This window comes from Pterocles gutturalis, unplaced genomic scaffold, assembly GCF_000699245.1.
Source record: "Pterocles gutturalis isolate BGI_N339 unplaced genomic scaffold, ASM69924v1 scaffold46436, whole genome shotgun sequence".
In the NCBI taxonomy this organism is placed as follows: Eukaryota; Metazoa; Chordata; class Aves; order Pterocliformes; family Pteroclidae; genus Pterocles; species Pterocles gutturalis.
The window spans coordinates 16,562-31,332 of NW_010102174.1; the positions used below are offsets into that span (position 1 = coordinate 16,562).

General features: G+C 39.9%; 1 protein-coding gene across 1 annotated transcript; it reads right to left on the minus strand.

Annotated features, from left to right (window-relative positions):
* Positions 1-970: 970 nt before the first annotated feature.
* Positions 971-10,905, minus strand: FAM177A1 (family with sequence similarity 177, member A1; the record flags this gene model as incomplete). The annotated part of the gene is made up of 4 exons (XM_010085432.1): positions 971-1,589; positions 2,423-2,520; positions 4,230-4,296; positions 10,729-10,905. Coding segments are annotated over 4 exons (555 nt in total), but the record flags the coding sequence as incomplete, so codon positions are not given.
* Positions 10,906-14,771: the final 3,866 nt, after the last annotated feature.

The window sequence follows — 14,771 nt, forward strand, 5'->3', positions numbered from 1 at the left end:
ACATCAGGCTCTTTAGTTGCTAGTGAGACCAAGACCAGGGATGTATGATGATACCCAACACAAAATTTCACCAAAGACTATTTTTAAAAATTTTTTTGGAAGTCTCAAGGACATAAGTAATGTTTCACATGGTAACTCATGCAGGTTCTCTTCTCCTTTGTCTACAACAATTCTCTACAGAAAGCGACTGGGGCACTGACACCCGATTGTTGCAAAGTTAACCATTCGCCTGTTACAAGCTACAAGTAGCACAGCAGTCAGTGCAGTTAAAATACCCATAATTGGTATTTGGGGCTACTTAAAAGTTCTGGAGCTACCTGCATTTCACTTAGACAAAATTTAAAAATACTATTGTTGCAGTATAGCAACAAAGTGTTTTGTTTATTTAGGAAAGAGTCATAAGTTTGGTTTTGTGATTTCTAGCTATTTATGTATTGTGCTAAAGGGGAGAAAAACATCTGTGATGGCACATCCCTTACTGGTAATTAAATAGTCTGTTTAGGTTAATCATGTACTCTGACTCAGGTAATCTATGTCCAAAAAAGTTCTAGCTCTAGACTGGTACCATCCACAGTGTCCTATGCATTCAGTATAATTTAGCAAGACTGTAGTTTATTTCCCAGGACCTTTCAGAGCATGTAAAGAAGTATTCAAGCAGGCAAATCTCTTAATTCTTGAACTTGGAGTGAGAGCATCTTACACTGATGCTAGTTCTGTATTTTGCTACAGCACTGAATGGAGCAGCTGAGCACTATTTGCCTCCCAGAGTGCTGGTACTTGTTAATCAAGTTCTTAAGGGTACATACAGCCTCCTTTGAAGTTTGGGGTTTTTTTAAATTAAAAAAAAGTCAGTGGACCCTTAAATCTAATTTTAAATCTAACATTATCTCTTGTGTTAAATAACAGAAAAAAAATACATGCATACAACAGTGACATAAATAGGGGAAATCAAAGGCTATTATAATGACTTTGAGTTACAGGATATTGATTCCTATTAATCTATTCATAGAGAGCCAAGTTGCAAACAATGTGCAAATCAGAAGTAGGTGTTTAGAAGTAGGAAACAGCACTGCATCTAAAAATGTCAAAGAAAAGACATTTTTACTTACCTTACATAGAAATTAGTTCACATATTTAATTTTAGACCAAATGTTTGTAGTGCAATTTTCATTTTAACTAAAGTGGCAATTTGCCAGAATGCTTCAGCCTTTATTAGGCAGACAGACTGAACAGACATTGCCTAGCCCTCTCCTGATCAATAAGAATGATAGAAGTTGTATTTCACTGAACAAGTATAATCCTATTTTTCCTCTTCCTTATAGCCAGGTTGTGACACCTGACACTTCCTATTTCCTACATTATACAGAGCTTTAAGCTTAAGGAGGGACAGGAACTACGTCTTGTTTATTTTCCCCAACAGAGTGGCCCTCTCCCTCATTTTCAAAGTTTACATTCATGAATGAAGTACAGGCTGTTGCTTCAGGCTGGTCTGTCTGGACAGGAACTTCAGCTTGTGGCTTGTTCTGCTGTTCCTGATGTTGTCTTTCTGCTTCTTCTGACATCTTGTTTTCCTGTTCTTCTTCTTCCTCCTAAAAATAGATAACCAGATTCATAAACTACTATTTACCACTTACTTGCATTCACTTTAAGTCTTTCCATAAGAACATACCAGTTCCTATTACAAAGCAAGGGTATTTGTTCCACTAGAGCACAGTCAACAGTTGATCATAAGATGAGGTATATCCCAAAATTCCCTTTATGGAAAAAAAAAAAGATAATCGCCAAACGTGAGGGATTAAACTGTGTTAAATAAACACAGGAAAAATGTTACATGGCTAGATAAGCAGTTTTTAGTCAATAGCAATAGTGATAGTTCTACCTTCTCTAAAGCTTTTTCAGCTCTTAATAATAAAGAGCTATCGAAAAATAAGCAGTAAAGCTTTAAATATGTTTCCCACTTCTTCCAAATGAAGATTATTAAGGGTTTTGTCTGCATAAAGCACTGGCTTTATCAGTCATTTCCAGTTATGGTTTAGAACAAATGGTAACAGCACGTTCAATCTACCCTTGACACTTCATTGAACAAGTTTTAGAGTTAGAAAGTATATTCCTAGCAGCCACCTATTTATGGTGTCCAGTCTACTCCATACAACTTTCTCACACTGTTGACTTACAAATGCATTGAACAAGAGAAGGAAACAGAGCAGTGGTCAGGATCCAGCCAGTTCTAAGACTGAGGAGTAGATGAGAAAAGGCTGACAGATAAGCAAGCACCAATCATGTCAAATGAAAAAGGAAGGCAAGCTGAAATACAAGTTCTAAAACTCCACTTTAGGGCTGGAATAAAAGTTTCATTTTTTAAAATACCAGGGAAGGCAAGCTGGGAGAAAAAGAGGGCAAGAACCCCACCCCATACACATACCTCTCTCTTCATTCTGTAATACTCATCAATGGCATATTGGTATTTTGGTGTGCTTATCCCCAGAACAGATGCAATCTTTTCCCCAAGGAAATCACACACTAAAAAATAAAGAGGTTTACACACAATTAGTAGCTAGAAGAAAAATCTTAAGCATAGTTTTATTTTAAAAGGTATCATCATCTTTCCTGAATTGTTTTCCATAGTCCTACTCTACTCAAAAGACAACACCAAAATCTGCTAGGCTAAACGACTCCCATGTAATGATTAGCTGAACATACTAATAATTGTTCTTAAAGAATGAACAAAAGGAGAAGAACATGGAAATCAATGAAAATCTAGATGGTGGCAATGTTTGTTTGAATTCTGCTAGCTTCAGCTTTGGATCTAGGTTTGTTTTTCTGGGGGATCAGTTAAAGGGTAAGCCTTTAACTGAACTTTAACTGAAAATTACGGTTAGACAAAAATACATGGCTACAAACAGTATTGGCACTTCAGTCTAATGGCACCAGTGAACTAGAGAATTATTTATTGATATACGCATACTGCAAGTCAGTAGCAGTTTGAACAATGTTCTGTTTTGCATTCTAATGTATTAATAAAATATTTAGGTTTCATCTGTCTCAATTTTCAAGCCAGAGGCCACAGGGAGCTACTTTGATAGAACAGGTAGCGCACAGTCTGAAGTATGGCACAGTTGGGCTTGTGTCAGTCAGGCTCTTTACCACAATGATGGTTACAGCAGTGGTTCTTGAGTAAAGGCCAGCAAGAAGTCAAACACATTGCACTTCAAATTGCAAATCTGCCCTGAGGATGCGAATGACTTGAGTCATGTTCAGAGAAAACAGGTTACAAGTTAGCAACTGAATGGTTCAAAGAATATTCACAATAACTACTTTTATAGATATCCTGGCAGCCAGAGCTCTGTGCAAAAGACCAGTTCAAATTACAAATGTAAGATGCCAAACTGAAGTGGGAAGAAGGAAGTACTAATCTTTAAATTCATAAAAAAACTTCTGAAGAAAGGAAAGCAGTATCTGCTTTCTGTATGAAGAACAGATATGACAAGGAATAGAATACACTGTACCTCAGAGAAAAAGTGTTTCTAAAAATAAGGGTAGGTTAATTAATAGACTGCAAATAGTTTTAAAAAATACTCAAAATTAGGTGTACAATGACAGAAACCCCACAATATTTGTCAAAAAAACCCAATACAGATACTTTAGACCTTGGGAAGAACACTGACTAGGACAAACATTTTTAAAACTTCACAAAATTTTATGAGATCCACAGGTCAAATAAACTTCTGTGCTGTGAATTTAAGCCTCTTGGCAATAGTCTTATTTTTGTTTATTTTGTAACCTCAGAATTCTGTTGTAAAGCACAAGACTAGATGTGTTCTTGGGATAATTTCTAGTTGTCTTCTTCATAAAAACTGACAGTTTAGTTACTCCAAACAGCATTCTTTTCAGGTAACATCACACAAAATGGTTGCATGCAAAACCTAACAGAAAGCTGATATACTCCCTTGCCAACACTACCCTATTTCCATGTGGAGAAAAAGGGGGGAAAAAATGTTCAGCAAAAGGGTATTTTCTGTTCATTCTTCCATTCAAGTGTTGTTGATTGAAAGTAAAAAGAAAACAAAACATGCCTAAGGCAAGAGACTATGTCTTCACAGATTAAAATATAGGTTCATTCATACTTTTGAAAAAAAATGGCCAGTAGCTCACAAAGATGATTTACAGTCTGCCAAAGCAACTTTCAACATTCCGTTACTGGTTTACCCAAGAATTAAATAAAGCAATACCTGATAAGGTTGATGTGGCAACTCGCAGCATGTGAAACCACAAGTAGGGTCCCCATGTGAGTGTTGTCTGTAACAAGAGTAGTATGAATACGTATAGCTGTATGTTCATGGCACGTAGATACAATACACACAAAAGCTCAAATGGATTGAGAAGAATGATCTGCAATGTTTCCTGTTTGCCAGCTTCCACACTATTTTTGCATTAAAATAAGTCTAGACCAGGCACATCTGAAGCAAGGTATCACCAGAAGATATAACCACAGTTTATACCTGGGAACATTTGTTTCACTGGTTTTTGTTTCCCACTCCCAGACTTGGGAAATGACGAGCATCCAACTCAATTCCAAGGTAAATCCTGTAACTAAAAAGACTTTTCCATAATGTTCTGAATTCCATCAGACCAAAAAGAGAAGTGCATTCACCAAGCAGTCCCTCATTACAATAATGAGAGAACTGCAAAAGACTGTTTAAAACCAATCTAAACCAAACCTTCAGTGTGGTCCCTGAGCAAGAGGCTGCTTCCACATATATACGGCCAGATAGGAATTATCATTTGGAATTGCACCTGAAGAACAAAACCAGGAACCCTGAGGGAGGGAGAGTTACTGCAGACCACTGAGGGAGTGAGGAACAGGGCTGAGAAGCAAAGCGCCTGGGGCGATGTGAACAACGAGGAACCCAAAATGAACAAAACAGGGCTTCAGTGGCATCACCTCAAGCATTTGCATGTGAGCAAGGAAGTCTCTCTGAGGCACCTGCACACTAAGGCACACAGCGTGGGGAGCAAACGAGGAATGAGAGATCTGTGTGCAGCTGCAGGGCTGGGATCTTGAGTGAAACCCGTTAGCTGGTGCTCAGTTACATATGTATTTATAATGTGTTGCTAGAAACTGTCTGATAGTAACCATTTTCTGTGATCGTATTTAACAGATATCTGTACAGGATAACCAATATTCTTGTAAATAATAGAGCTGCAGAGACTAGTTGGTATAGCCTCAGTACACACGCACACAAGCTACCAGACTTCAGTGCTTTCCAAGCATGGCCCCCACAAATCACTGCAGCAAGAAATACAAGAAATAATCCGTCAAGCCAGAAACTCAAGTTGGGCAGGCTGAAGAAAGCCAGCTGCTGTATATTTTTGGCAGTGGGTATGGAAAATGTCCTGCCAAGGTAAAAGTGTAAGCAAACCCAGCTGCTATCCTGCTTGCACAAAAGCACCTCCAGCTTGTTGATTACGCGCTCAGCTGGCAGACAGACTAACGACAATCATTTCAGAGTTTGTTCAGTTAAAGAAGTCAAGAAAAGTGCTGGAAAAGCTTGTTGCCACAGGTGCAAATAATGGCCTTGAGGAGGCTCTGTACAATCCTTCATAACGAGGTGACAAGGCTAAAAAGCATTCACACAGTGCGCAGGACAAACAAGAGCCTGCTGTGCGGCTGTAAGCAAGAAGCTACAAGAGCCCCCTGAACATTTAAGGGTGAAAAGACAAGCTGAACTTCAATGTGACAAAAGTAACTCCGATACAGAATATTTTAACGTGTTTGTGGTAACACAAATGTCCTGAACATCTGAGGCTTGGCAGACACAGAGGTTCTGTCTATCTACTGTTCCCCCACCACAATTAAAAACCACTTTGGTGTGTCAGGAGCACTTCTAAGTTCAGCTTCATGGGAACCTCTGCTTTCTGACAAAGCCCCACCAGACACTTCTTCACCCCTGGCAAGCAAGGCTTTGCCAGTCCCCTCAATTAAAAAAAGGAGCATTCTTTCAAGTGTCTCAAAAGGCAATATAAAGCCATGAGAGAAGCTACTTCACACAAATTCAACAGGAGAAAGGCTATGGCTTGGAAGGTAAACCACCAAGAGCAACCCAGAACAAGGCAACACGTCCCAGGAACAATCCTCCTTTCCCCCCACCTTCCCTTCCTCACGGTAAGTTTGGTGGTTTCCCTGAGCACCCCAAAAAATGGTGAACCAGAGGTGAGAAGAGGTACTTGAGAAAACCAGAACCATTTGGGTGATGGGAACTGGGCTGTTAGGCAATGGCTCAGTACAAATTAATCCAGATCCGTGAAGTAGCTTTAAAGCTTTGATCAATGCTGGAAAACCGTGCCCAAGTCAGGTCCTACTAACATTCAGTGAGAACCACATACCCAGATACTGTATGTCAACCTCCTTTGGCCAGAGACGGCTTAATGTTCAGTCTTTAATCAACACCAAGGACACAATAATACTGTATTTCTTCACTGGAAACAAGGGGCAGCAGCATGAAACACAGGACACTGGTTTACTGTAAGGGACCAGTATTTCTCCTGCCATCAGTCTCTTTAGGATAGGTTTCTACATTGCTTAATTACACTATTCAGCTATCCTGACTATTTTTTTTTGTTTAAAATGGAAAACACAATGGTTATAACAACTGGGGCTTAAATTACAAAAATTATTAATGTACAACTTTAATCCAAGGCCTGTATTATAAGTCGGCATGAACATAATGGCTTCAGCCATTGATAAAATCTAGATGGCTCTGGTTCAACAACAGAATGTAACTTTGTTTCCTAGTGTGGGGCTGCTGAAGGGAGCACACACACACTCCCTTGAACTTCTGAGCATACCATGTTCCTAAACCATTGACATCTATATTTTTGACAGATTACAGCCCCTAGTAACACCTGAGCTTTCCAAAGAACATAGGGTTTTCTTTTGCCAAAGAAAATGGCAAAATGAGGAACAGAATCATTTCCCAATTTAAGAAAAAACAAGTCCTGTATTTGTTAATATACACCACCAAATAGATACATTTTAAATCAATTTAATTATTGACTGCTCTTTGCTATAATACATCCTTCAGTGTACGCTCCATATAAAACTGTGGCACCTAAGACAAGCCAGTGAAAACGATCAGAAACACACACACCATCCTCCATCAAAAAGCTTCTACCATATTATGAGTAGCTATTATTTGGTCAGTGACTATTTTTTTCCCTCATCCCCAAATTCTTAAAATTAAGAGTTTGATGGTCCTCGAGAGAGGACTTTTTGCTGTCTGAAGTTAAGCTCCTTTTAACTACAGGGTATCAAGATAATCTTCCTGCAGGAATGTGTTTCAACCTTTCTAAGCACTGAAGGTTAATAAAATTAAATATCTTCTGGCCCTTTGTTGCAGAGATGTTCTCAGGATGAATTCTAAGATTATCACCCACAGTTACATTGCTTACGGTTGCTCTGCAAAGACTTACAGACTTACACCTTCTGCCTACTCTGGAACAGGTGAATGCAACGAAGAGTTTATAGCAAGTAGACCTCCAGGGATAAACAAAGATTATCTTCTGCAACAGGTTAGAGAAATCTAATTACTACAAAACAAAGTTTTGTTGGATAGAAGCAAAAGGAGATCTGCATATAAAGTGTAACCATCTATATTTTAGGACAGAAGACACAGTTAAAATGAAAGCATTTCTGTTATTATAGCATTTAATTTTTAATTTGAGAATACTCATATAGTACTGAATGCTATTATCTAAAAAATCCAGGAAAAAATTTATTAAGCACACCCTGTGTCTCAAAGCAAAATTTAAGACCCAGTTCTTTTTGAGGATTTGTTTCGTTATGAGTGGCAGCAGTCCATCACACTGAGCACTTTGGTTATCATATTACCAGGATATATAAATGTTGCTTAGTAAGAAAGATATTGTGATTGTCTGCTTAGCTCTAAAACACAATTAAACCAAGGTACTTACTGAAGACGTTTCTTTACAACACAGCAAAATATTTGTTTCCCTTAAACTCATTCAGAAGCTGCCAGGATGCCAATACCAGCTGAGCTTTGAAATTTCATGATGCAAAGTTTCTATTCAAAATATTAAATGTGCTTTTTCTAAACATAAATTGGACCAGAAACAGCTATTACTTACAACATACTTTTTCGTATCCCAACTGAGATAACAAGTTTTAGACATGCTGGTCTCAGCAAACTGACCATTTAATTGCTTTTATAGAAATCCTACAATAAAAACATTTTTAAGGCAACTGTTGGCTAAAACATCAAAGCTCAGCTTGGACTAACATTTCTTCAATTGACTGGCTCAGCTGGGATACACGAAGCATGCAGCAGATAAGGTAAACGTCACTTAATGGCAACCCTTGGTCTAATCAAGTTTATTCTGTCAAGGCAAAAAGCAACACATAATAAGGCATACTGTGCTCCACAATAAACTATTCTGGTTTGGGGGGTCCTTTTATTAAAAAGTGTAATAAAAATTAAGGATTTCATAAACTAAAAAAGGAGAATAAAGCAATCTTAACTGTGCCATACAATATACTTTTTTAGTATTCAGAGAAAAAAAAATCTGTATTAGGAAGGCAGGAGAAGGATCACACAGCATTCCCGGCTGTTGCGCACATTTGAGGGCTCTTTAGTTAAGTGTCCATTTGTACAGCCGCCTGCACATCTCTGGCCTCGCAACACGTACATCAAGGCTCAGGAGCCTTCCATCACTGCACCACAGCGGAACTCTCCTACTGAGAGGAAATGGCACCAAAAAATGGATAGATCTGGTCCCCTGCTAATTATAGTTGGGAAAAAATCACTTACACATCCACGGATGTCTGACATGATCTGCATAGTGGGGAACAGATCTGTCTCTGAATATACCTGAACACTACCATAATAATCAGTAAGTTTCACAGTTATTACATTTCTTCATATAGATGCTTAGGAAGGAAAAAAAAAAAGCCTGACATCTACTCTTTGTTTACGAGTATAATACATTTATTTTCAATCTATAAACTTCAGGTGTATTTTATACTGATGATATCTACCTGATCTCAGGCTAATGTTCCTTTTCGTTGTATACAAGAACTGCCTAGCAAGAAAGAGACAGCGGTACCATCAGTCCATCCAAGGTGAAATGCAACAGCTTCACCTGTGAATCGCTTGGAACCCCAATCCCAGCTGAATTCCCAGAGTCTCACTGCAGCTCAGTTCTCAAGCCACGGGGTTTTTTTTTTTTTCAAGATAAATTCATTTTACAGATGGGGAAAAAAGAACTGATTGTCAGTCCTTCCCAAAGCAAACCCCTTATGGTCCACTACTTCTTCAGAAGCGAATGAGCAAAAAGTCAAACTCTCCACTACCGTCCTTTTAACAAAGCCAAGCTCTCCCAGGATGGATATGCACATTAAAAAACCCCACAGGGCCCACCACTGTACGGTAAATAGAGAGCTTCAACCACAGCATTTCTTCGTTGCAGATTCCCAAACAATGGTGCAGAAGTCATTTCAACAACAATGTCAAGTAGAAAACAGGGCGCCGGTTTCCATGCATTCAATGGCTCTTACCTGAAGCGTGGCAACAAGCAGCTCTACACCAGCATCTGCCTCCTGCAGGCAACCAGTCAGGACCAGCGGCTGCACAAAGCAATGACTCCCAGCTGCCTGGCCTCACTCCAGCACAGCAGGAAGGACCCAGCCTATTTGGGAGCCTCCACCTCTAGCTCAGGACAGACAACCAAGCCCAGAGAGGCCAGGAAGGGAGCCCTGCTGGCAGGCAGGGAGTAAGACCACAGACCCAATTTATTGGGGTAAGAATAGCTGTAGGAGGGTACAGAAAAGAGGTGGTAGGGACACCAGTTCATGGGAGTGTCATAAAAGAAACTGAGACTGGAGATGCGGAGAGAGGCAAGAGGGATGTGGATCTGCTCTGGGACTGACTGCCAGAGGGTGAGGAACCACTGCGCCAGTGCCGGCACACACAGCTGCGGGCTTTGCAAATACACTACTGCTACAAAATAGATTGTCAGACATACCAACTGAATAAAACAGATTATATATTTAATTTTACCTCTAAGTATAGATCCAGAAGCATTGACAAAAAGGAAAATGTACTTTAGCAGCTACAGTACATGCTATGGGAGACAGGTTTACCTGTCAGAACTCCACTTGAATGTGGACCAATACACAGAGACTCCATTCACAGGTCGAGCAATGGCTTACAACACAGATGAACTTCACATACATGGACTAGGCAGGTCCTTTAAAACCTCCTCTTCACATATCATGAATAACAACAGTTTTCCTTTATTTCTGCAAGTCATCTGTTTGTTTCCCTTCTATACTCTTTTAATTATATCAAACTCCACTGCCACCAAACATAAGGAAACAAATGCCTTCCCTGCACATTTTTTTAAACAACAGTATGAATCAAGGACACACCAAGCAAATACTATTAGAGGGAGAAATGCTGGAGAGAACAGACAAGAACTGTGAAGAAATTAAACTCGTTTCTAATTAATAGGGCCACTTCAGTGGAGGAAGGCTCCAGGTCAAAACTTCTCAGGAACACTTCTCACAGATTTCTCAGTTCCTAGAGCCAATCAAATTAAGGGAATCTTTAATACTAAATACTAAATCAGATTTGTGACACAAAAACTAAAGTATACAATGTGCATAGTTACCCCATAAACCAGAAGCAGCAATTTATCAAGTCAAATACCTACAGGATCTACAGGTGGCAACAGGTCTTTTTTCTCTTGTTCATCTTCCTCTTCATCTGTGCTATATTCTTCCATTGTTTCTCCACTTGCAAAATGAATAACCCTCCTTGGAACTTTCTTTTTCTTTCCTATGACACCCAGCTCCACATTCTCAAAGCCTCTATCTCCATTTGCAAGCTGCTATAAAGAAGAAAAAAATCATTATCTCATGTACATGCTTCTAGAACTAGAAAAGCTCCCCCTTAAAAAACCTCATAAGATATTTAAAATATTTTAGATTGATCAGCATACACAATGGACACTTGCAAGAGCTTGGCTGTAGGTAAAAGATAAGACTGAAACATTATTTGCAGACAGGCAAAAATTGATCTCTTCACTAAAAATAACAAAAAAGTAAGTACTTCACTTCAGCGTGCACAGGTGGTATTCAAAACATCTGTTCCAAAGGAGCACTGTGTCATGTAGGAGTTTCTTAGCAGGACACTTTTCTTTAAACAATTTGATGAGCATGGATGTGTTAATATTTAAAAGTATCATTGGTTTCTGAATTAGTATCTAGTGAAATTAATCAAGTAGTTCATAGGTTGTAGCCACCTCTTTGCAAGCTTGGACAGACACCTCTAGCACAAAAGAGAACTGAATGAAGGATAACGAAGCAGCCAGGCGCAAGCTTTAAAGAAATGCATCAAGGAATGTGTCTCTGCGGGCTTTCGTCAGCAACCATCATCAGTACAAGGGACCATACTGAAAGAACAACACTTATTTTTGTGACTAGGGACATATAAAAAGAGAAGTACAATGTCTAGTTTTGTTCTTCCAGCTGCTGAACACTACAATGCTGTCTTCTAGTCACAAGCATTAGAAAAAATACATTTCTAGTTCAAAGGCCAATCAATAATTCCATAGGCTAGTAAATCCTGTGGCCAGAGAATTTTAGTGAGGTTTTATATTGTATCTATCAAAACCGAGCCTTCACCTTGGTACAGCTTTTAGATATGACTGCATCAAACGCATAAAACTGTTTTGAAAACATGCAGAGGACACAGAAGTTAGGAAATGCCAGCCACATGTTTTTAATGTACCATGAAGGTTTTTAAAAATGCATGAGCTCATGTAAGTTGAAACAGTATCATAAGGAATGAGATGTGTGTACGTGTGCACAGAATTCAGGTTGCATAAAATGGGCGCATTCCCATTTTTGACTTCTTGCCTATGCAAACTTAACCATCTCCACAGATCACAATTCAAAATTATTAATAAAAATACATATTTTATCACACAGTTGTAAGACATCCCTTAATCCTGGTAAGCACAGCATCGCCATTCCCATCTCTTGCGCAAGATTACCTAAATTAGCTTTGCAACACAAACAGGCTCCGTTAGCTGGGAGAGCCGGTGGGCACAGTAGAGGGGGGCAGGAGGGAGCTGTGGGGAGCAGAAAGCTTCACTTCAGGCACAGATTTTTCTCGTGCCCAGAGAAGAGGGAGGGAAGGTAAAGATCACATGCCAAACTCTACAGCATGGAGAGGGAGCGCACACATCCGTCATCTCTCCTAGCCCTCGTACCACCCCTTCTCAAAACTGCAAGTCACTTCAGCTTCCCCTCGCATTTCTTTAGCTACCCTGACACATTTCAGGCATTTTTGTTGAGAAACAAGAGCAGCACCAAGTGGCAAGTTTTCAATGGGGTGATTCAGCTGAAACAGCGTTACATTTTCATGCAGAATTACATTTTCATGTAGAAAGACAAAAAAACTGACTATCTGGGGCCCAGCACACTCTCTCTGCTGCATATCAGCCTTGGGAATAGAGCAGGAGCTGAACAGCAAAGCTACAAAAATACGAACGCTGAAAACAGCAAAGCAACTTGGCAGGCAGCACTCACTCCTTGCTGCTGCTATAAAAGTGGGCGCCACTTACTGCAACTCAGTTCTTTATTTTTTTTGGAGCAAAGAGAATCACAGAATCAGCCTTTTATGAACATTTCACACTCCTTTATTGGCATCATACAATGATGCCATTTTTCATGTTTAGTCACAGTGCTGAAGAGCACCATTTCTTGCGACACAGCATCACAAGTATTGCTGTGACTAGGAACAGCAAGCAGCACGAGCCTCTCTGACGAACTCCTCTAAAGGCACAGCTCTTCATCTCATTTTTGCTCATTTAACACAAATGCTTCAAATACTTTAACTTAGAAAAAAATGTAGTTAACATTTAAAGCTTAAATTAAAGTTACCTGCTTTTTAGCAGGCCTCAATTCCCTGCACACCCATCCCACACTCCACTTAGGCTACCTACAGTAGCTGGTACTGGTACAAAGTTTCAGACAAAGGCAGTAGCTCAAGACACTAAGTATTCATCAAGGAACGATGAATCTGGCTCCCTGAGTAATCTGGTTCAGAGCCCTTAATTATTAAATAAAATAACACATGTCAGCTTTGGTTATTACATAGCCAACAAACCTGGCTGTGGGTGTCAGTCATCACTGTAGCATTTGTCCCTTTAATTTTTACATGCACAACATCAGTAACAGCCAACTCTCCCAGCTGCAAACAGAAAGTCCGGCATTTGTAAATTTTATTTATCTTTCCAACATCGTCTACCCAAAACTGTGGCAATGCAGATCTATTCTAGAATTATCATCTAGGCCCACTTTATAGCCCAAATGTTACAGTATGTTCTGTTTGAAGCTCTACACTTTTGATCTTCCTTTAAGAATTTGATCTTCTTTTCCAGTTCAAGCAGTTGTTACAAAGATCATTCTTCTAGTCCACAGCTTTGGTCAGCTCATCACCTCTTTTTTTTCCACAGGCTCATCCTTGTCCAACACATCATATGGGTCTTGAAAGACTCGGCACTTCTCTTAACCTCATGCCATAGAAGTATTTACTTTGGCTTCTATTCTGGCACAAAGGAATACTGTGTCTTCTATTAGACACGGGCCAGTCACCCCTGTGCCTTCTCCGCAGTAGATAACACTCTGAAGGTATTCTGTCAACACTGTACAGCGACTTCCTTTTTCTTTTAGATGCTCTGTTGGAATTTTCCTTGGCTTTCTGGCACCCATACAAAACTCACCTGTCAGTATGTGAAACTGCTGCTCCTTGTTTACCCCCTTCACACCCCCTCTTATCTCGGCCTTTGGCCAGAGAGCATGGCACCTTTTGACAGTGCTGGTAAAAAACCCGGCACAATGGAATTTCAATTCACAACAAAGTGCCCAAATAAATAAACTACAATTAATGATGAGGTATGCCAAGACACCTGCAGGTTAGCTGGGAGAGTTCACACAACTAACTAGCTGATGCAATAACGTAAATTTCATCAAGCAGAGGAAGAAAAAAAGCAAAAAGTAATAGGGAGACCAGACTATTCACTTTGGCATTTTTTAAACTGTTGAACTCAAGTATCATTACGAGAGCTTATGACCCAAAATGCCAAAGTCTATGATGTCCATTCTCCCTCAGAAAGATGAGTAACTAAATTAAATCTACTGACCTGACAGCACTAGTTACAAAAAGGCTGGTCACAGTTAATGAGAAATATTTCCACCCATGCTATCTCGCCTGCCTTACTGATCTCATTTGTGGTTTTTTGGCTAGGGTTTTTTTTTGGGGGGGTTGGTTGGGGTTGGTGGTGTTTTTTTGCCTATTGCTTGACTTTCCACCCTTGTGTTTCAACTGAAATTAAACAGCACAAGTCTTTCTGAAACAGAAGACAACAAAATAACGAAGTCAGAAGAGGACTGTAAGAACAGACACCCTAGGAATAACACGCCAGGGAAGGGCACCACAACCAGTATAACCAGTGAAGGTGCAGTGAAGCCAAGGCCACTGCGAGAGACAGCTGTGGAAGGGCTCGGGGAGCTCGAGAGCTCGCCAGGTTACAGTCTGATCAGGCGCCGGTGTCCCGACCATCTCCAGCGGCTCGAACCTGACAGCGCGGAGGGAAGCTGAAGCCTGTCTCCGTTTAATATTTATCAGGCTCGTTTGTAAGAGGCATTATCTGCCGGCGAGTGGGAGACACCCGAGACACGCCTGCCC